This window comes from Coniosporium apollinis (assembly GCF_000281105.1).
Source record: "Coniosporium apollinis CBS 100218 chromosome Unknown supercont1.38, whole genome shotgun sequence".
NCBI classification, from domain to species: domain Eukaryota; kingdom Fungi; phylum Ascomycota; class Dothideomycetes; genus Coniosporium; species Coniosporium apollinis.
In genome coordinates, this window is record NW_006913300.1 from 273,228 (window position 1) to 292,979 (window position 19,752).

The 19,752-nt window shown below is 54.3% G+C and overlaps 6 protein-coding genes across 6 annotated transcripts; 5 read left to right on the forward strand and 1 right to left on the reverse strand.

Moving 5' to 3' along the window:
- Window positions 1-4,638: 4,638 nt before the first annotated feature.
- W97_07441 (uncharacterized protein) lies at window positions 4,639-7,298 on the forward strand (the record flags this gene model as incomplete). The annotated part of the gene is made up of 4 exons (XM_007785071.1): window positions 4,639-4,643; window positions 4,730-5,432; window positions 5,481-6,867; window positions 6,943-7,298. 4 exons carry the CDS (start codon window positions 4,639-4,641, stop codon window positions 7,296-7,298), a joined length of 2,451 nt encoding a protein of 816 aa, XP_007783261.1.
- A 726-nt stretch (window positions 7,299-8,024) lies between these two features.
- Window positions 8,025-8,891, reverse strand: W97_07442 (uncharacterized protein; the record flags this gene model as incomplete). Its single annotated transcript, XM_007785072.1, has 3 exons — window positions 8,025-8,198; window positions 8,291-8,336; window positions 8,590-8,891. The coding sequence occupies 3 exons, from the start codon at window positions 8,889-8,891 to the stop codon at window positions 8,025-8,027; spliced, it is 522 nt and encodes a 173-aa protein (XP_007783262.1).
- A 1,774-nt stretch (window positions 8,892-10,665) lies between these two features.
- W97_07443 (uncharacterized protein) lies at window positions 10,666-12,707 on the forward strand (the record flags this gene model as incomplete). Its single annotated transcript, XM_007785073.1, has 5 exons — window positions 10,666-10,737; window positions 10,794-10,937; window positions 10,992-11,897; window positions 11,949-12,141; window positions 12,190-12,707. The coding sequence occupies 5 exons, from the start codon at window positions 10,666-10,668 to the stop codon at window positions 12,705-12,707; spliced, it is 1,833 nt and encodes a 610-aa protein (XP_007783263.1).
- A 779-nt stretch (window positions 12,708-13,486) lies between these two features.
- On the forward strand, window positions 13,487-15,852 carry W97_07444 (uncharacterized protein; the record flags this gene model as incomplete). Its single annotated transcript, XM_007785074.1, has 5 exons — window positions 13,487-13,573; window positions 13,627-13,683; window positions 13,734-13,858; window positions 13,911-15,103; window positions 15,152-15,852. The coding sequence occupies 5 exons, from the start codon at window positions 13,487-13,489 to the stop codon at window positions 15,850-15,852; spliced, it is 2,163 nt and encodes a 720-aa protein (XP_007783264.1).
- A 612-nt stretch (window positions 15,853-16,464) lies between these two features.
- Window positions 16,465-18,186, forward strand: W97_07445 (ubiquitin-conjugating enzyme E2, other; the record flags this gene model as incomplete). The annotated part of the gene is made up of 4 exons (XM_007785075.1): window positions 16,465-16,552; window positions 16,623-17,166; window positions 17,219-18,105; window positions 18,155-18,186. The coding sequence occupies 4 exons, from the start codon at window positions 16,465-16,467 to the stop codon at window positions 18,184-18,186; spliced, it is 1,551 nt and encodes a 516-aa protein (XP_007783265.1).
- An 862-nt stretch (window positions 18,187-19,048) lies between these two features.
- Window positions 19,049-19,486, forward strand: W97_07446 (uncharacterized protein; the record flags this gene model as incomplete). Its single annotated transcript, XM_007785076.1, has 3 exons — window positions 19,049-19,145; window positions 19,236-19,359; window positions 19,417-19,486. The coding sequence occupies 3 exons, from the start codon at window positions 19,049-19,051 to the stop codon at window positions 19,484-19,486; spliced, it is 291 nt and encodes a 96-aa protein (XP_007783266.1).
- Window positions 19,487-19,752: the final 266 nt, after the last annotated feature.

Genomic DNA, 19,752 nt, shown 5'->3' on the forward strand with positions numbered 1-19,752 from the left:
AGGTTCGGCTTATTTGCATGCCAAGCTGTCCCAATATTAAGTCATCCGATCTCGTAGCACATTGGTCGATATTCTCCGCATCCATCAAGCATTTCAGAACCCTGTGCTCAAATCGAATGCGGTATCAGTGTCTTCTGCGAAGAACGTCTACAGGAGTCATCTCCGAAGCCGTGATAGAATGCCGCCAAAGCACCCTCAGTTGGCAACCAAATGCGGTATCAGTCCCTCCTGCGTAGAAAATCTACAGGAGTGAACTCCGGAGCGCTGGTACATTGTCCCCTAGCATCTTCTGCCAGCCCTTGACATCTTTTTCTCCATCATTGTCATCATCATCGTCATCATCATCAAGTTCCCCTAGACGCACCAAAGGAAAGTCTGTGGGTCAAAAAGTCTTTGTAATCCTTCATGCCTGTCTTCGTCGAACTGTCGCTAACACCAAAGTCTTTCTATGGACCGGAATCGTATGGAATAGCGTGGATTTTGGCATCCGTTCACACACCCGATTGATATGTCGATTGGAGCACTTGCGTGACAGCAGCTCTGCCTTTGGAGTCCTCCTGGACTCGCAACCCACTCAATCGCTATTCAAATCCTGCACAAGGGATGCATCAGGTCGGACTGTTCTCTCGCATGCGGCCATCACCGAGCAAAACGAAGCTACTAGAAGGTCAATGTAGCAGTTGTGTCCGACTACAATCCGGGAACCATCAGTAGCATTGACTGGTTCGTGTCAGTTAGCGACTCTAGAGCAAAGGCGATGTGAACGGAACGTTCAAGCGGATTAGAGAGGAGTACAAAGTACCTCAATAGTCCGGTGAGCTGGGAGAGCGCGCGCAAGCCGCTCGTTACTTCGAGCATTCAGTAAACAGAGTGAGAGATTTATGTAATAATCTCAGCTACTTGTAACCCGCTAAGTCAGCCGATGACCAGTAGCCCTAATATAGCATACAAGACAGCAAGTTTAAAAACAAAGGGAACCCAAACTTCCGTCTCACTATTGCTTGATCGTTCTGCTGCCTGCACTCCTAGTTTGTAATTGTTGCCAGCTGAGCCGGTCCAAGATGCGGCCTGCACATCCAGATATGGTTGGGCTACGTATCACGGGCGTCAGCAGTCAGTGCGAGTATGGACGGGGCGCGAGCGTGTGGCTCTGATGTCGAGGGTTTAAGTTGGGAGTGCGACCAGCCTTAGTTAAGGTCTCGATGATGCGCGCATCGGCATCACCCTCCTGCTTCCTTGGTAGGATCACCCCCCACTCGGGGCACGCGAAATCGAACTCGTCCCTGATGTATCATGTATGCGACGCTGGTGCTTTCAAGGTATTCTGACATATCGATGATCCTCTGTTCCCAGCTTGGGCCCCATCAGTCCCAGTCAGACTCTCTTAATATGTGGCAGCCCATTTACTTTTCTTCTGGCTTCCTCAGTAAGGCAGACAGTTCTTCAGGCCTTGCAAGACGGCAAGATCGAGTTTGGGGAACTCGGTATTCGCTTGCAGTTCATGTGTCTGAACACTCGTGCCAAGCGTATGGGCTGCTATGGCTTTAGTTATGGATCGGTTCTGTTTTAGCCGTTTGAGAGTTGCTGAGTCGGGGTCGAACACTGCGAGTGATAATGAATAAGAAGCAGGAGGAGCAGAGCGAAGCATGTCTTATAGCCAAGCTGAACAAGGCATGGACTCATATGCCAGCGTCATCTCCTAATACAACCCCGTTCTATTGACAGACAGAATGCGTAAGATTCACAGCAGTGAAGTGAACGGTGTTTAGGTGGCTCCACCGGAACGAGTGAGCCCTGAGAACTTCAAACCGGCTGAAAGCGCGTGCACAGGTTGTGTCATATATCGAACCTTCAGATACCGAGTGTAAGGAGCATGTAGATTACTTAGTACCTGCTAAGCCAAGAGCTGATGAGATGTTGTACAGCAGTGTGATAGATAGTACCTCGTATAGGAATGGAAACGGATATCCGAAGACTCCACTATGCCGTTGAGCCGTCTACTCGGCAAAGCCAACTAAGCCATCACCATCACTTACCTCAAGCCAGCCCGGGGCAGAGCGGTGCCGGAAGTCAAATCTCAAGTCGGAGTGCGGCCCAGCTTCCGCAAGCACTCCTTGATACGCCATCGGGGTCGGCCTACCCCCTGGGCAACTCATACGTCCATGGGCGGTTTGCTCGCTCCAGGCCGAGTATGATGGCCGCGACACTGGTGGTGTTTAGCTGGTCCACCATGGCGGCAACAGTTCACCCTGGAGGTTGCGTTTCTTCGACTTTCTCACGGGACTCGGTTGGCTTTGGGGGCCCAAACAGTTGCGCAAGGTCAGTTAGGAAGATAGCACAAGCACACAAGACATGAGAGAAGATGGATATGTTGTGGATTGCTTAGTTCCTGCTAAGTAAGAGGTATTGAGGTGATTCTTGAGTATGGCAGACTCAGAGCAAATGCACAGTAGGAGAGAAATTCAGAAGAAGCCTCCAGTCGCTACCACCAAACCATCGAGTATTCCACGCCTGGAGGCCAGTCAAGTCCACCGCGTCAAATATCCTAGGATCCAGCCCAGGATAGCGCAGTCGGCTTACACGCAGCTTATTCAGTCGGTACAACGCCTAGGTTTTCGATCTCCGCCTTGATTAGTGGTCTGGGGAAATCCTGCTCATGCTGGGTGGCTAGCTGGGTTCTCCATTTGAGCTGCGTCTCGAGGTCCATCTTCGCTAGGATCCCTCTAACGCTCGTGTGTCCGGCCTGCACAAGCTGTCTCACTCTCTCCCTCCATGGAGTGTCAGACATGTCGGTAAGGTACGGTGTTTTGTGGCGGGAAAGTTTTGTACTGGTGTTAAGGAAGTTGGCAGCTGGTGGAACGGCTGAGAAATCTGTGGATCGTAGTCGATGCTGCGTTCAGTTGAGTTGATGATTGGAGTAGCAGGGAGGGAAACTGAACCTGTACTTATAGCAAACCCAGAGGCGGGCAATGACAAACCGGGCATTGAATGATGATTGTATGTGACTCTCGCTCTGAAAAATAGACACCGCGGGTGGTCAGAAGAGTTGTTGTGAACGATAAGCCAGTGGAATGTATGATAGCAAGCCGCGTGATGCCTGTTAGCGATGTAGGTAGAGTAACGTAGCTCGAGAAGTCACAATGATGGTAAGAAGCGCGGACAGACGCCGGAATTGTGGTGAATAACACTTGACGAGTAATGACTCTTGCACGCAAGACGTCAGAACCCACTCAGAACTTACAAGCTCGATCACAAACACTCAGAAAGATACGGCGGAGACATTGCGAACCAGTCATAACTGTGACATCGACAAAGTTTCATGGAACGAATTTTGAGTGAGCTATTCGATTCGTTGCACTTTGAACCTGATCAAGATCTAGACTCACTGATACAACAGGACAAGTAAAGGAAAGAATGTGACACGTACGCTAACTCGGACACTAGAAGGGGATTCACCATCTTGCGCGGCCAATCTGCAATCACTGGTATCCGCACCGGGTAGGATTGGTCCGAAGATGTGAAGACAATACTAGCAGGCAATGTCTCAGATAGAAAGATAGGTAGGCCGGAATTGACCGACATCGACACCAAGGTCACTCAATAGAAGTTCCTACTCAGCAATACCGCCGATGGGCCGTTCTAAAAAGGCAAGAAGGCTAATGAGAGATTAATGCTGATAGCAAGGCCTCTGATATGCGTAAGGGATGGTGCCTAGTGTTGCTGTCTCTGGTGCCGTACGATCGGGGCACCTTTGCCACGTTAGAGAACTAACAGAGGGCTCTAAAGGGCTCCGCTCAACGTATCCCCACGACGCCACATACAATCTGGCGTTCTTGTGAGTTGTTGGAGCGTGACGTTCCTGCATGTGATATCTGTCCTGGCTACCGGACATAGTGTAATATGCGTTGCTGCGAGATTTCGCACTGTGGCGTGGAGTTCTGACATCCGGAGATACATGATATGGCTCCGAAAGACCTTGCGCATGGCTCGTTAAAGAAGAGAAACCATGGGGCAGACGTAGGGGCTTCCGAGATATCCAAGTAATGGCAACAGTTGCTACGCTACGCTTCCGAAGCTGGTCGCTGGTCTTGCACTCTGAATGTTCGACAATGTGGAGACCGCAGCCGATGGCTTCCTTGCTGTATGAGCCGGAGAGTCGAGACTTGCCCTCGGTCAATTGCGATTCGCGGTCCTCTGTGAAGTGCCCAAGTGGTGATGGTCTATTAACGTGCCAGATCGGGAGCCTCTTCGTGATGCAAGATGTTCAAAATCCTATATTGAAGTTCCCCTCGTCTAGCGGGTGTCACACAAGATCGTACTTTCTCAAGTCGCAGGTGGTATCATGACTGCAGTTGATGTCCTAAAGATGAAGATTGAACAGTGACGCTCGAAGGCGTGGAGTGGATGCGGCTCAGCTGCAAGAAAGGTGCAGGTGCGTGCAGAAGCAAGGCGGGATGATTGGCAGCTCGCTTCAAGTTCGACCGCCGGGTCCGTGTCTAGCAAAGGCAGGGCCGTGATCGAGGACGTCTTTTCTCAGCGCCTTGTAGCCTTGTACATATTCTGTCTATTACCTTCTGTACAGGCCATTGACAGCCGCACAAGGTCAATTGCGCCGGCTTTTGCTAGCTGTCCGCCAGGATGAGGTGCGTCCTTGGTTCTTCGACCTCCCTTGCATGCCCCTCCATCCATGCCAATGCTCGTCAACGCTAACCAAGCTCTGTCTCCATAGGTTCGGCCAACAGCTCCGGACGTCCCTGCTCAAAGACTGGTATTACTACTACATCGACTATGACGGCCTGAAGGAGAGCCTCAAGAAGCCTTACAAGACCGAGCCGACGCCCGAGAGCCCAGAGCCAGAGCGCGAAGAATGGACCGAGGAGGACGAGCAACGCTTTGTGAAGGAGCTGGAGCAGGAACTGGATAAGGTGTTCACGTTCCAGAAGGTCAAGAGCCAGGAGATAGTGCGGCGGATCAAGGCGTCGGAGAAGGAGGTCAATGAGGTGATAGCTAGGGCGGATCAGCAGGCCGCCGATGAACCGCGCAGTGGGCAGGCAGATGTGCCGACGGAGGAGGACTTCATGCTGCTAGAGGAGGACCTGAGCGATATCATCGCGGATGTGCATGATTTGGCCAAGTTCACGCAGCTGAACTATACTGGGTTCCAGAAAATTATCAAGAAGCACGACAAGCAGACGGATTGGCATCTTAAGCCTGTGTTTGCTGCGCGGTTACGGGCGAAGCCGTTCTTCAAGGACAACTATGACGCCTTCATCGTCAAGCTGTCGAGGCTCTACGACTTGGTACGGACGCGGGGAAACCCCACGAAAGGAGATGCAGCTGCGGGCGGGGGGCAGCAGAACTTCGTCCGACAGACTACAAAATACTGGGTGCACCCGGACAATATCACGGAGCTCAAGCTCATCATCCTCAAGGTATAGCACTCCTTTGCGAAGACTTAAACCACTTGCTAACACTCCCAGCATCTCCCCGTTCTCGTTTTCAATGCTAGCAAAGAATTCGACCCTAAGGATTCCGCAATCTCTTCCATCTACTACGACAATACCGACACCTGGGAGCTCTACACAGGCCGGCTCAAGAAGACCGAAGGCGCCGAAGCCATCCGGCTGCGCTGGTACGGCGACATGTCGACCGACACCATCTTCGTCGAGCGCAAAACGCACCGCGAAGACTGGACAGGCGAGAAATCCGTGAAAGCGCGCTTCTCCCTGAAAGAGAAAAACGTAAATGACTTCATGCACGGGCGTCTAACCGTCGACAAAGTCTTCGAGAAGATGCGCAAAGAGGGCAAGAAATCCGAGAAAGAGATCTCGGATCTCGAGCAACTGGCACGGGAGATCCAATACCGGGTCATCACGCGAAAACTGGTTCCCGTAACCCGCTCGTTCTACAACCGCACGGCCTTCCAGCTTCCCGGCGACGCCCGCGTCCGCATCTCCCTCGACACGGAACTCACCATGACGCGCGAGGACAACCTCGACGGACGCCAGCGCGCGGGCGACAACTGGCGCAGGATGGACATTGGAATCGACTATCCCTTCCCGCAGCTGCCGCCCGAGGACGTCGAGCGCTTCCCGTACGCGGTGCTGGAGGTGAAGCTGCAGACGCAGGCGGGGCAAGAGCCGCCAGCCTGGATCCGGGAGCTCACAGCCAGCCACCTGGTCGAAGCAGTCCCGAAGTTCAGTAAGTTCATTCATGGGACTGCGACGCTGCACCCCGGGCGGATAAAGCTGCTGCCCTTCTGGATGCCGCAGATGGATGTCGACATCCGGAAGCCGATCTCGCACCGCTTCGGCATCGAGCGTCCGGGGCAGTCGCAGGATGTCTCGACGAGCGCGAACTACGACGACGACTCGGACGAGGAGGGCGACCTCGCCGAACCGAATGGGGATGCCGCGCCGAGACACGAGGAGGAGGACAACGACAACGAGAATCTGCGCCGGCTGCGCGAGGCGAGAGACGCGATGGAGCAGCATGATCTCGACCAGCGCGCCGACTACGGCGCCATGGATGGTCAAGCGGATGGCCAGGCCAACGGTGGCCCGAATCAGCTGGACGTCGAGGAGCGCATCGCGGCGCGGCCGCTGCAGGATCCGGAGGAGGACTATCCGCTGTACGACTCCGAGGATGAGGAAGACGATCTCGAGGAGGCGCGGAGAGTTGGCGGGTGGACGTACCAGAAAAAACTGCTGCAGCACCGGCTGCGCAGCGCGGGCGAGTGGCTAGGTGGTGTGTTGAAGAGAGCGGTGCCGGCGCCACAACCGACATCGATGCCGCGCGTGGGGGCTAGTATGGGGATACCGAAGACGATGGGTGAGGCGAGGAGGTTCAGGGCGCCGAAGGGGAAACGTGAGTCCCAGTCTCTTGCTTCTTCCCTCCGTTTAGACAGAATCACGACCGAAACTGATACTGACGCATATGAAGGCATCCATGTCCCCGTCCGCGTGGAGCCAAAAGTCTTCTTCGCAGCCGAACGCACCTTCCTCTCCTGGCTCGAGTTCAGCATCATCCTCGGCTCGATTGCGGCCACGCTACTTAACTTCGGGGATAATGTCTCGCTCGCCTCGGCGTGGGCCTTCACGGTCGTGGCTTGTTTGAGCCTGCTGTATTCAATGGGCTTGTATTTGTGGCGCTCGGATATGATTCGCAAGAGGAGGGCAGTCACGTATCATGATAAGTGGGGGCCGAGTATTCTGTGTGTTGGACTGTTTGCTGCTGTGGCAGTGTCGTTTGGGATGAGGTTGAGTTATGGGGGCGATGGTGGGGGGTTGAAGGGATAGAATCGCTGTAGAGGAGTGTCTTAGATTGAAGAAATGTTCTTCCATGCATGGTCATCAAGGGAAGTTTGCAAGAGTGCAGGCGAGATAGTGCGCCAAGAAGCCCGTTGGTGTTGTATCTTGTTGGGGCGGAGCACTTTGGCGCTGGTGCTCACCTTCCGCCGCCGTTTTGAGACCAGTTGGTGGACCAGTCTCGGAGCCGCAGGGGTGTCCATGCTGCTCTGTCGCGTACGAAAGTTTTAGAACAGAAAGGGAACAGCTCCGAAATTCAGAGACTGCTGTGGATTAAACAAACGTATTCACCTGATTAGAGACCTTACGTCTCTTCGACTTATTAAATGGAGCTGAAGTGAGTTGATCGGAGTCAACAAGTATACAACTCTGAGGGTCGCAATCTCGTCAAGCCTGTAGAGAATGTAACCCTGCCCCAGCAGACTTCCTAGTCATTTTGCGTTCCGCGAATGGAAAGGCTTTTTAGCAGCGCCGGATGTTTGCCGGAACAGAGCTGCTGGTGTGAAACTAAAGAAACCTATCACCGCACTTTGCAATGAATGCGTATTGTGCGTTAGTCACTTGATCTCGCCAACTGACGGGTCCGATCCGTACTGTGGCCAACTGCCACTTTTAGTGAAGGACGTTGTCGGCAGCAGATACTGTAGTGCGGCGTCAGCAAGAGACGCAGCTGGAATTCCTGCACCGAAGATTGATATGAACTAGATGAGAGGAACGCTACGTACCCTTTACGCCAGTGTTGTCAGGCTCGACATACGCCTCTTTGACCTTCCCATCCTCAATGACGAGAGCGTAGCGTTTGCTGCGGTCACCTCCGAAGATGGCCTTCCCGTCAAAAGAGAGGTCCAGGGCGTTGGTGAATGAGAGGGCGGGGTCAGCTAGGAAGCGGATCTGGGTACGGTGTAAGCAGTCTGTCCCTGAGGTTGAATATATTGGTCCAACGGCTGAAGAGGGTCTTGGTCATAGTGAGAATATTAACTTACACCGCTCTTGCCGTCGGGATCTAGGACTTTGCCCCAGGCCTTCATCCTGGGAGGCGGTCAGTTGCCTGAGTTGAGAAACTCTTTTTGAGCAATTGAGAATGAGTGATGTATGCTGGCTTTTGATCTCGTGCCATGACGGTTGGTGCGAGGAGACATGAAACCGAGGATATGAGAGGTGACCCAGGTCTTCGTTTTATGAAGCAAACTTAGATATATGGTGTAGCCGAAAATCCGGCTTAACCGGAACAGCTAGATAATAATCCTTTACTCACACGACGGGTCTAGAAGGAATAACCTACACGAATGGGTCATTCACAGAAACAACAAAGACAGAGCCGGCATCCTTGAGCTTGGGCGAGTTGATGTATCCTGGGATATGGGACTCGCTGCAGGATGGGGAGTAGGCGGCCGGCACGCCGATAACGAGACCCTTTCCCTTCAGCTCATTGGCAATCTTGACCTTGTTGCCAGGGGAGTTCTCCATAAGCTCGACATCAGGGATGCTGTCGCCGACCTTGACCAGGGCGCGAGGTGTGTGGTGGAATGGCCGCGAGAAGGCAGCACGTGAAAGCGCGGAGGGGATCCTACGCGAAGCAAACATGACGATAGCAGGATGAAGATCAACTGGGCACAGTCCAGTCGGTGTGGCTAGGTGCAGAGAATGCGGCAGGCTAAATCAAATGTGAGGATTCAAAGGATGGAAGCCAGTCCGTTAGGCGGGTCGGTTGGCTGTGATTCAAGAGGGTGGTGGCTGGAGTTGAGCTGATCCCCCACGCGAGTGACAGAAATCGCCGGACTCGTAAACTACCGGACTTACAACTCACTCCCAAATCACCGAAACCTGCTAGGTTCACTGTATCTGTAAACATCTTTACTCTAGCCATCTTTGCCTCTAGGTATAGCTTGCATATGTTTATATAGTAGTATGTTATAAAGGATTACGCCTTTTCATGACCTCCCTAAGCTGACTGAAGACCTATATGTTTTATGAAGTCCGGCAATTTCTGTCATTCAGGTGCCCCCTCCCTCCCTCGCCCCCGGCTGCCAACCGGGACGGGCCAAGGCGGGCGTCAGATCCGCGCATTGCAGATCCAAGTGACGGCGAATCCGGCTTGGCCTCGGGGCGCTGAAGCCTTTGGACAGGCAGCCACCTGCGCGACTTTCGACCAGCCTCCAGAGACAAGCCCTCGGTCGGGCGCAAGAGGCTCGCTGTGCTGAGCGATCAAACTGACCTTGGGTAAAGAGCCTCGATGTTTCAAAAAGGTACTCATGTCGCTGGAAAAAGATGAGCACACAACGCTCGAAGACGGCCGGTGCAGGAACACGGTTTTGCATGAGACGCAGACGCTCGTCATCAGCCGTCTCCCTTAAACGCGGGATATTCCCACATATTCCCAGCAGTCGGGTCGCGGCTTCGCTTCCAGGAGGGTGAAGGCCGATCATGGATGGAGGGTTGGGGCGCAACAAAGGTGTCCGCCAGGCCCTTTCCGGGGCTCTGGCGCTATGGCGCTCTGGGGCTCTGATCTATCAATACTCGAGCACCCGTGCACGCCATGCATTTGCCAGCAGTGGCAGTCGGCTACGGGCATTTTCTTGAAGTCAACCGACTTGGTCTATCCTGGCGGGCATCATCGCAGCCCCGAGCAGACTTGGCATTTGTCGTTCCGCAGCTGTGGCTTGCGCTTTCCCAAGTGCCGATGGTCGTCTTTGCTTGCTTGCGCGGGAGCCCTTGCGCATTCCCAAGTGCGCCGAAAGTCATCGCCTTTTCTGGATAAGGTAGCTGCTAGATTTTAGCACCGACCAATTAGCCCGGCATCCATCTCCACCTCTAAGGCTCACCCCATCCCATCCTGCTCCCGACGGCGAACTTCACGGCTACTCGAATGTGCACTCGCATCGCGCGACCCTCCCTTGTCCACCCTCTGCGGTTTGCCTCCAGCAGTGCGGACGCGCCCAGTAGACCTTCTTAGTGCATCGAAGGCCCTTGCACGGCGTTGGAGCATTGCATCCGACCATACGGCTATCTACAGCACTGCACCCTTCGTGCCATAGTGCCCTCAGGAGCCCTCTACGATACCCATTATTGCCATTGGCACCATCCGTTGCTCTACTGCTGTGGGCGACAATTCTGGGCCCTGAAATCGAAGCGCGTTGCGGGCAGCGCAGCGTCATCGGGTCGCTCGTGCGAAGCGATGGATTCACAAGGCGGCATGTCGGGGGCGAACAACTCCAGCGACTTTGTAAGTCGTCCCAGAAGGTCGCCCTGCCCCTAAAGATTGCGCGCTGATAACAATTACCAGGTCAAGAAGTTGTACAAGTGAGCTCGCATTGATTCCTCGAAAGCGTTTGGCGCGTTCGCTGACGCTTGTTGCAGGATGCTCGAGAATCCCACGGACGAGAACGTAGTACGATGGGGCAATGAGGGCGACAGCTTCGTTGTTCTAGAAGTTCGTGCCCTCTATCAGCTATCCAGCGCGAATGAACACAACTGACCACCAATCAGAACGAGAAATTTACAAAGCACATACTACCTAAACACTTCAAACACAGCAACTTCGCAAGCTTTGTCCGGCAACTGAACAAATACGACTTTCACAAGGTGCGACACAACAACGAGGAGAACGGACAGTCGCCGTATGGCGCGGGTGTGAGTAATCTGGGCCTGGGCGCCGGCATGCAGAGTTGCTCATAGCATGTGTAGGCTTGGGAATTCAAGCATCCGGACTTCAAGGCCAATAACAAGGACGCGCTGGACAACATCCGACGGAAAGCTCCCGCACCGCGCAAATCGAACACGGCGGCAGACGACATCATGATACCCACGCAGCAGATGGATCTCGTCAACACGCAACTGGTCGCAACCCAACAGCAGCTCCAGCAACTGCAGGAGCGCTACAACGAGCTCAGTGTACACCACTCGATGCTCCTGCAGGAGCTGATCGGGGTACAAAAGACCGTAGTAAATCACGAGCATGTTATGCAGAACGTCATGAGCTTCCTACATTCGATTGATGCACAGAGAAGACGGGATAGCCGGGTGCTGAATCCGTTCCCGCAAGCTGGCGCTCAGAATGGTGCGCCGGACGGAGTCGCACAGCCGGCGGAAGACGACGTTCCCGCATCGCCCCTACAACACGCATCCAAATTGCTCAGCGAGACGAACGCCGATGTCATGCTGAACCCTCGCAACCTGGAGCACATGAACGAAGTCTCGTTGCGCATGAATGGTACTCTCACCACTCCACCGCCGGACTACGTTCGTAACGGACCAAGGCCAACAAGTCGTGGAACCGCACCACCATCAGCAAGCTCACAAAGCTCTATGCGACTGGGTGATATAGATGGTCTAGTATACCCTGTTGGCCAAACCAACGGCATCGATCCAATGTTCAGCGAACACATCCACAACATTCCCTATGCTATGCCACCTAAACCCCCAGAGACCGCAGACCCTCAGATGCCATCTGCTGCAGCACGGAAGAAGAGCCACCAGATCGACCCAGGCTGGATAAGGCAACCACAGATCCTTCTTGTAGAAGACGACCCAACCTGTCGAAGGATTGGTGGGAAGTTCTTATACGCCTTCCATTGCTCTATAGACAGCGCTGTAAGTACCACGTGTCACGGTTTCATCAACAAGTTACTGACTGCCGTGAAGCTTGACGGGCTCGAAGCAGTGAACAAAATGAATGCGGGGTCCAAATACGATCTTGTGCTTATGGACATTATCATGCCGAATCTAGACGGCGTCTCGGCCTGCCATCTCATTCGACAATTCGATCAGACTACAGCGATCATCGCCATGACGTCCAACATACGGAGTGATGATATCTCCATGTACTTCCAGCATGGTAAGCCAGCAGTGACGCCTTCTGATGACAACGACTAACACGTACCAGGTATGAATGATGTCCTACCTAAGCCCTTCACCAAAGAAGGCCTACTTTCAATGCTCGAGAAGCATCTTGCGCACTTGAAGAGGCCTATTCACACACTAGAGGCCATGGTTGCGCCTCCAATGCCAGCGCTCGCACATACCTCTGCACGGCAGTCTCTCAAAGACGAAGACTCACCGGGTAAGTCACCGGCGACGGCCAGCAATTGGAATTCTCCGGCCCAAATGTCTGGTGTTTCACCAGTTGCCCCCAGCGTGCCGGACGAGTACATGAGCACGGTCGGTGCAGTTCAGGGTAACGCCGTAGCTTATGCGGTAAACAACGCGCCAATGCCTCCCGCTATGGCATACAACTCGTCGCCTCAGCTGCCGGTGCCCGGACGAGCACCACAAGGCGCGCATCGACGACAGATCTCGGATATATCTGGTGGTGACGACATGTCGAGTAGTGCGAAACGGCAGCAGATGTATGCGCCACCGGTACGGCCGCAGCCTATGAATCCCATGCAACGGCCGAGGTGACACCCTGGGTCGTTTCACTTTTCATTTTCATGTATCTTGTTGTTGATCTCTGCCGTCTTCCCAGGCTTCGAAATCTGCGACGATGCAACTTTTCCGGTTCGAAGTTGCCATACATGGCCTTCATTTGTTTGCATAGTCTCATGATCCTGGATGTCAAAATACTTGACGTATCAACATTAGTCTGCAGGAGGATGTGCGGTTGAGGGAGAAGTACAGAATGGTGCAGACGGCTCATGTCTTTTTGGCAGTGCGAAGTGTAACAGCCCCGTGTAGCATCAACAGTTTCGACAAAGTCATTCTTGCTTGGCCTATGAATCATTGGCGTTCATTGTCTACCATGGCTGGACATAGGGCAGAATATCATGGCTATCCAGCGCGTTGGACGGCATTCTGATAGTTGTTCATACACGCGATTAGGAACAGAGTAGCAGCTAGATGCCATGCAGACCATTTTAGATTAATCTCATGCACGTCAAAGGTTCCTCGGCGCTGCTAATGCAGGTCCTTGCGTCTGTCTACCCCAGGGTTTCCGAGCCTCTGGAAAGCGGTCGTAATAAGGTTATTGAAGCCTCCCGCTGAGAGTCCAGACTCCTGGCGGGCCCAGATGCTCTGGATCTTGCGCAGGCATGGATGCGTTCGCAGGGATGTGACTCTTCCCGCACCAACCACCCCAGTCATGTTCGCAGTTGAGTCATGCAGCACCGTTTTCGCCAAAACTCCCGTCATGTCTGCAGAAATATTGACTGAACCTGAGAGAGCTCCATAAGGCATAATCCAAGATGCCACCCAAAGGAAAGAAGGGCGGCGGCGCCGGTGACAAGTCGAAGACGGGCGAGGAGGAACGACCAGAACCCCTTCAGGCCGTTGTACGTGCTATGCGCTCTGCCAATATGACGAGCTCGTGCTAATTACCATGTAGATACTCGCGGATCCCTTCAAGACACGATTCAGTCCCTTCACCCTCGAGCGCCCACGAGTACGTCCCCAGCAAGCCGTTGTCGTCGAGCACAGCTAATCTCCCCGCAGTGTCTCCTGCCAGTCGCAAACACCCCACTGATCGAATACACCTTCGAGTTCCTTGCAAACGCTGGCGTAGAGGAGGTCTTTGTCTACAGCGGCGCGCATACAGACCAAGTCGAGGAGTACATACTGTAATGATACGCTCGGACGTAGTATTGGGACAGATATTGACGGCACCACAAGACAGTCAAAATGGTCAACCTCGTCCGCCTCCTCGCCCTTCTCGAAGCTCGAGATCATACGGTCCTCCTCCCGCTCTATCGGAGACGCCATGCGCGACCTTGACAAGCGCGCAATGCTCGTTGGCGACTTCCTCATCGTGTACGGAGACGTCGTCAGCAATCTCCCCTTAGAGCCCGCCCTAGCAGCGCACCGAGCGCGGCGAGCAGCAGACAAAAACACCATCATGACAATGGTGCTGCGCGAAGCCGGTCAAACGCACCGCACCAAGGCGCAAGAAGCCTCCCCCGTCTTCGTAATCGACCCCACAAAGAACCGCTGCCTGCACTACGAGCAGATGCACGCGCGGCAGAGCAATCACTTCGTCAAAATCGACCCGGACCTCCTATCCAGCCACCAAGAGCTTGAGATCCGCCAGGACCTCATCGACTGCGGCATCGACATCTGCACCCCTGATGTGCTGGCGCTGTGGAGCGACAACTTCGACTTCGAGGCGCCGAGGAAGGGGTTTCTGCATAGCGTGCTCAAGGACTACGAGCTCAATGGCAAGACAATACATACGCACATCGTTAACGATCACTACGCAGCGCGGGTGCGGAATCTGCGCGCGTACGACGCGGTGAGCAGGGATATAATCTCAAGATGGGCCTACCCGCTGTGTCCGGATAGCAACCTGTTGAAGGGGCAGACGTACCGGCTGCAGAAGGGGAACGTCTACAAAGAGAACGACGTGATACTAGCGAGGTCGTGTGTGATCAATCGAAGGAGCGTCATTGGTGCTAAAACAAGCATTGGCGACGGCAGCACGATATCGAACAGCGTTGTGGGTCGGCAGTGCATTATTGGTAGGAATGTTACGATCGATGGTGCATATATCTGGGATTCCGCTGTCATCGGAGATGGTTCCACTGTCACCAAGGCCATTGTGGCTAGCGAGGCAGCTGTGGGTAGAAAGTGCATTGTCGAGCCGGGAGCGTTGATCGGAGAGGGCGTGCGCATTGCAGATGGTGTGACCGTGCCAGGAACGAGCCGCATCACTCGAGCGAAGCGAAAGCGAGGCGCTGAGGACTACTTTGGGCGAGACGAGCCCGATGTCAGGCTTGTCGGTCAAGGCGGGGACGGTTACGAGTTCATTGGTTCGGACGAAGAGGACGAGGAAGGCGTTGAAGGTCTCACATCGAACGGGCTCAGTTTGTGTCTCCCCCAAGCAATCCCCGTACGAACGAGATACTAACTTCCCCCAGTCTACAACATGCAGAACCTCGCCCTCTCTACGGAATCAATATCCACGTTGAACTCAGAAGACGAACTCTCCGAAGACCGCGTCGCCCACCACGACCGTTCAGCCGCCGGAAGCTTCATCTCCATCGCCTCGGACGACAGCCACGCGAGCCAGCACGCCGGCGACTTCCACCACGACGCCGCGGCCAGCATCTTCGACTCGCTGCAGAAGGGCGACGAGTGGGAGAACATCCAGCTCGAGCTCACAGCGCTACGCATGAGCACCAATGCTTCAGAGCACCAGCTTCGCCGAGCGGTCGTGGCGGCGTTCATGAAGCGCATCGCCCAGGTTGTGGAGGCGGGCACGCCGGCCAAGGCCGCGGTGGACGAGGTGCTCAAGGGATACGGAGAGCTGGTTAAGAAGACTATGTTTGATGACGGGGATAGAGTGGACTTTTTGCTGCTTATGCAGACGGATCTCGCGCACAGGAAGGAGGGGGCGAACGTGCTGCTTTATATGTGCATGGAGCTGTACAGGTTGGATGTGATGAGCGCGGAGGTGTTTGAGAGGTGGTGGGAGGATCCGAAGGGGATGGAGGGTGGGGAGATGGAGGGTGTTAGGGGGAAGACGCAGCAGTTTATTGACTTTTTGAAGGAAGAGAGCGAGGAGGAAAGCGAAGATGAGGATGAAGAGGATGACGAAGAGGACGAAGATGGAGATTAGACAGACCTACGGGTGTTAGCTAAAATATATGCGATACTACTGGCGGTCCCTATATCAAGCGAGGAATTGCACAATCCATCATCGCACGTGACAAGTGTGCCCCAGGCAGAACAGCGACAGGCAGAAAGTGGGGCGTTTCTGCTCGGATGAGGTAAGCAGGGCGGCAAAACGGCGAAACTCGGCTTACCGCCCTCGTCCGGCCCGATGCAGTCACTGCCTGAAGCTCGAACACCTGACTGCATCCACACTTGAACCACCACTCTCACCACTCCCACCACTGTCCCGCCTGATCCACGCTCCGGACTGCCGCAATTCACTCTCCCTTCTCTTTCCAGCACTCACCAGCAGCTTCTCCTCACTTCATATCCACCCCCAGTCGTCTCACAACCCCCTCACAAACGCGCTACTGCCGGCCTCGTCGCAGCGGCGAGCCTGGCACCCCACTGATCCACCACGCCTCCCACCACGAGAAAACGCAAAGCATCAGATAGCCTGAACAACTCACAACAGACAGCCGAGTACCCCCACAAGAAGGTGGACAAGAAGACAGCGACCAAGCAGAGCGTCAAGGAGTCCCTGCCCGCCACTCCGCTCACGCTAGCATCCGCTACCATGGACTCCGACGACGAGATGAACAGCGTGGTCAGCAGCGAGGACGACTTCATGGCGGGGCCGGATAGTGAGGACAGTATGGGAGAGGGTGAGTGGTTCCCTATCGCCTTTGTTTTGTGGATCTGGGTTTGGCGACTGACACCTTGCCGCCTTATCAGGCTCAGACCTCGACTTCGAAGATGACGAGCCAGACATTGGCTTCGACACGCACGAGAAGGACGTCAAGCCCGCCAAGCATGCCTACGAAGTCGACTTCAAGGTCTTCGGCCCCGACGAGATACAATCGCACCAGGATCGGCAGATCGAGGAGGTCTCGAACATTCTGGGCCAGCCGCCCGAAGCTTCGGCGATCCTCCTACGGCACACAAGATGGAACAAGGAGAGGCTGATAGAGCAGTACATGGACAAGCGGGATGAGGTGCTGGAAGGCGCGGGGCTAGGAGACGACGTCGCGGGCTCGCCACGGATAGCGAAGGTGCCGGGGTTCACGTGCGATATCTGTTGCGAGGAGGGGCCGGATATGGAGACGTTTGCGATGAAGTGCGAGCACAGGTTCTGCGTGGACTGTTATAAGCAGTACCTGTGCGGCAAGATTAAAGAAGAGGGCGAGGCGGCGAGGATCAAGTGTCCGGGCGATGGGTGCAACAGGATAGTGGACTCCAAATCGTTGGATCTGCTTGTCACAACGGACCTGAAGGAAAGGTAGGTGTTGCGCTCTTTCGGGTGGCTATCCACATCACTAATATTCACATAGATACCAAGAGCTCCTTACTCGCACATACGTCGATGACAGAGAGAATCTCAAATGGTGTCCGGCCCCAAACTGCATCTACGCCGTTGAATGCCCAGTCAAAAAGCGCGACCTAAGCAAGATCGTCCCGACCGTCCACTGCAGTTGCAAGCACAGCTTCTGCTTCGGCTGCTCCCTCCCCGACCACCAGCCCGCGCCCTGCGCGCTCGTCAAGAAATGGCTCAAGAAGTGCGAAGACGACTCCGAAACCGCCAACTGGATCTCAGCCAACACAAAAGAGTGTCCAAAATGCCACTCGACGATTGAGAAGAACGGCGGCTGCAACCACATGACATGCCGTAAATGCCGGCACGAGTTCTGCTGGATGTGCATGGGCGTGTGGTCCGAGCACGGCACGAGCTGGTACAACTGCAACCGCTTCGAGGAGAAGAGCGGGTCGGACGCGCGGGATGCGCAGGCCAAGTCGAGACAGAGCCTCGAGCGGTATCTCCATTACTACAACCGCTACGCGAACCATGAGCAGAGCGCCAAGCTCGACAAGGATATCTACCTCAAGTCCGAGAAGAAGATGACGCAGCTGCAGAGCTCGTCCGGCATGTCGTGGATCGAGGTCCAGTTCCTGGACTCGGCGAGCCAGGCGCTGCAGCAGTGTCGGCAGACGCTCAAGTGGACGTATGCGTTTGCGTACTATCTGGCCCGTAACAACTTGACGGAAATCTTTGAGGATAACCAGAAGGACCTTGAGATGGCGGTCGAGAATCTGAGCGAGATGTTCGAGAAGCCGGTTGATCAGCTGCAGAGCTTGAAGCGTGAGATCATGGATAAGACGACATATTGCACGAAGAGGAGGGTTATCTTACTGGATGATACTGCGGAGAATTTGAAGCAGGGTGAGTCCTCCACGTCAACCTTTTGCGGCAGTAGCTGACATGATACTAGGCAACTGGGAGTTCAACGTAGCTCTTACATGAAGTTGGAGCTACTTCCCTATTACATGCTTACAAGGAATTGCTACAGGCATGGACCCTAGCTGACATCGAACCGTCGCGTATAGACACACTGTTTGGCCTCGCACCGCCGGCCAAGCGGGCCAGACGTCAGCGTCAAGGAGGGTGTCTGGTTGGGTAGCACGGAGTCTGGCTTCTCACTCAGTGACACGGCACGGCACAGGGGGGCGGGTTATATGGCAGGACATTGGCGTTGGTCGGATTCAGCTTGATGCACAGCGTGGATCGGGTGCTTTTCACCACACGGTATTTCTCGTGGAGCGTTTCTGGCATTTAGAGTCTCATCACCAGTTACTCGCATTCCCTTGTGGGTTTGGGGGCGGTGTTACTGCGACTGGGGCCTTTGTAGGTGTAGTGTATGGGAGAGACCGTATCATTGCAATCATTTGGAGCTTCCAAGACTTTTGCGACGCGTGTCTTTCCTTTACATGTCTCACGTCGCGCTACCCTTCCTCTCTATTGGGCTATGATGATCACATGATCCAGGGTCCCCTGACGGCTCTCCGCATCAATCGGCCCTATGCAGGGCTAAAAGGGGCATAGTGACACGGCCGCATCTCGGAGTCGCTGAGGTCACCGAGGGCGTCATTGACCGGGGTGTTCAGTTCACGTAGACAGGATGGGGGTCGAGTATGAAGTCATCGGAATTATTGGAAAAGTATATGGGGCTGGCAGAAGCTGGAAAGGACGTGGAAAAAATAATCAACCACCTTAACAACCGTTACTACAAGTGATTCAGAACTGACTTGCTAAGCGAGCTCAATCGTTCAACCATCTGCTCTGACGCAACAGAAACCTCGACCGAACAATGGCACACCAAGACAGAATGGCCGGCCTCTCGGCCGCGGACCAGGCAATTAACGAGTCCCCGGAAGACATCTCGAACCAGGCGCAGGGGCACAAGGCTAATCTGAGCAATCCCAGTGCGTGTCTTCTTCTGTCCCCTCTGAAAGGGCACCTTTCACACATCCCGATTCTGTAACTCAAACCTCTACGCTAACTGGTCTGAGCAGACACGTCCGAAGCGTCCAAGGAGAACTCTCGACAGGCACTTGAGGATCTAGGCGGCGAAGACGCATTTTACGGCAAGAAGGAGGAGGAGAAGAACCCGGGAAACGTGGCTGGAGGCCTAAAAGCGTGAGTAGTATTTGCAGCAGAGTAGTCAAAGTAGTAATCCATTCATCGGTGTGGCAGGACGATCAACAACCCGCAGGTCAGCGACGAGGCACGCCAGGCAGCGCAGGAGAAGCTGGACAATATGTAGAGGGTTTGCTGAAGGAGCAGGGTTTACGAATGATGTCCTAATGTAAAGTTCTGCGTAGGAGCTTGATGGTCTGTCTAGGTTATCTTTTATTCTAATTCACTTGATTCTAGCCTGCAACCGTCTTGAACTCGAATGTCAGAGTGATTGATGTCAGTGTGAAGACGAACGTGCATTTCTATCATTTCTACCAAGATGGCGACGCGAGAACGCAGTCTGCATACAAATGGTGATTTGATCTTGCACGCAGGCCCCAAACAGTGGCCATG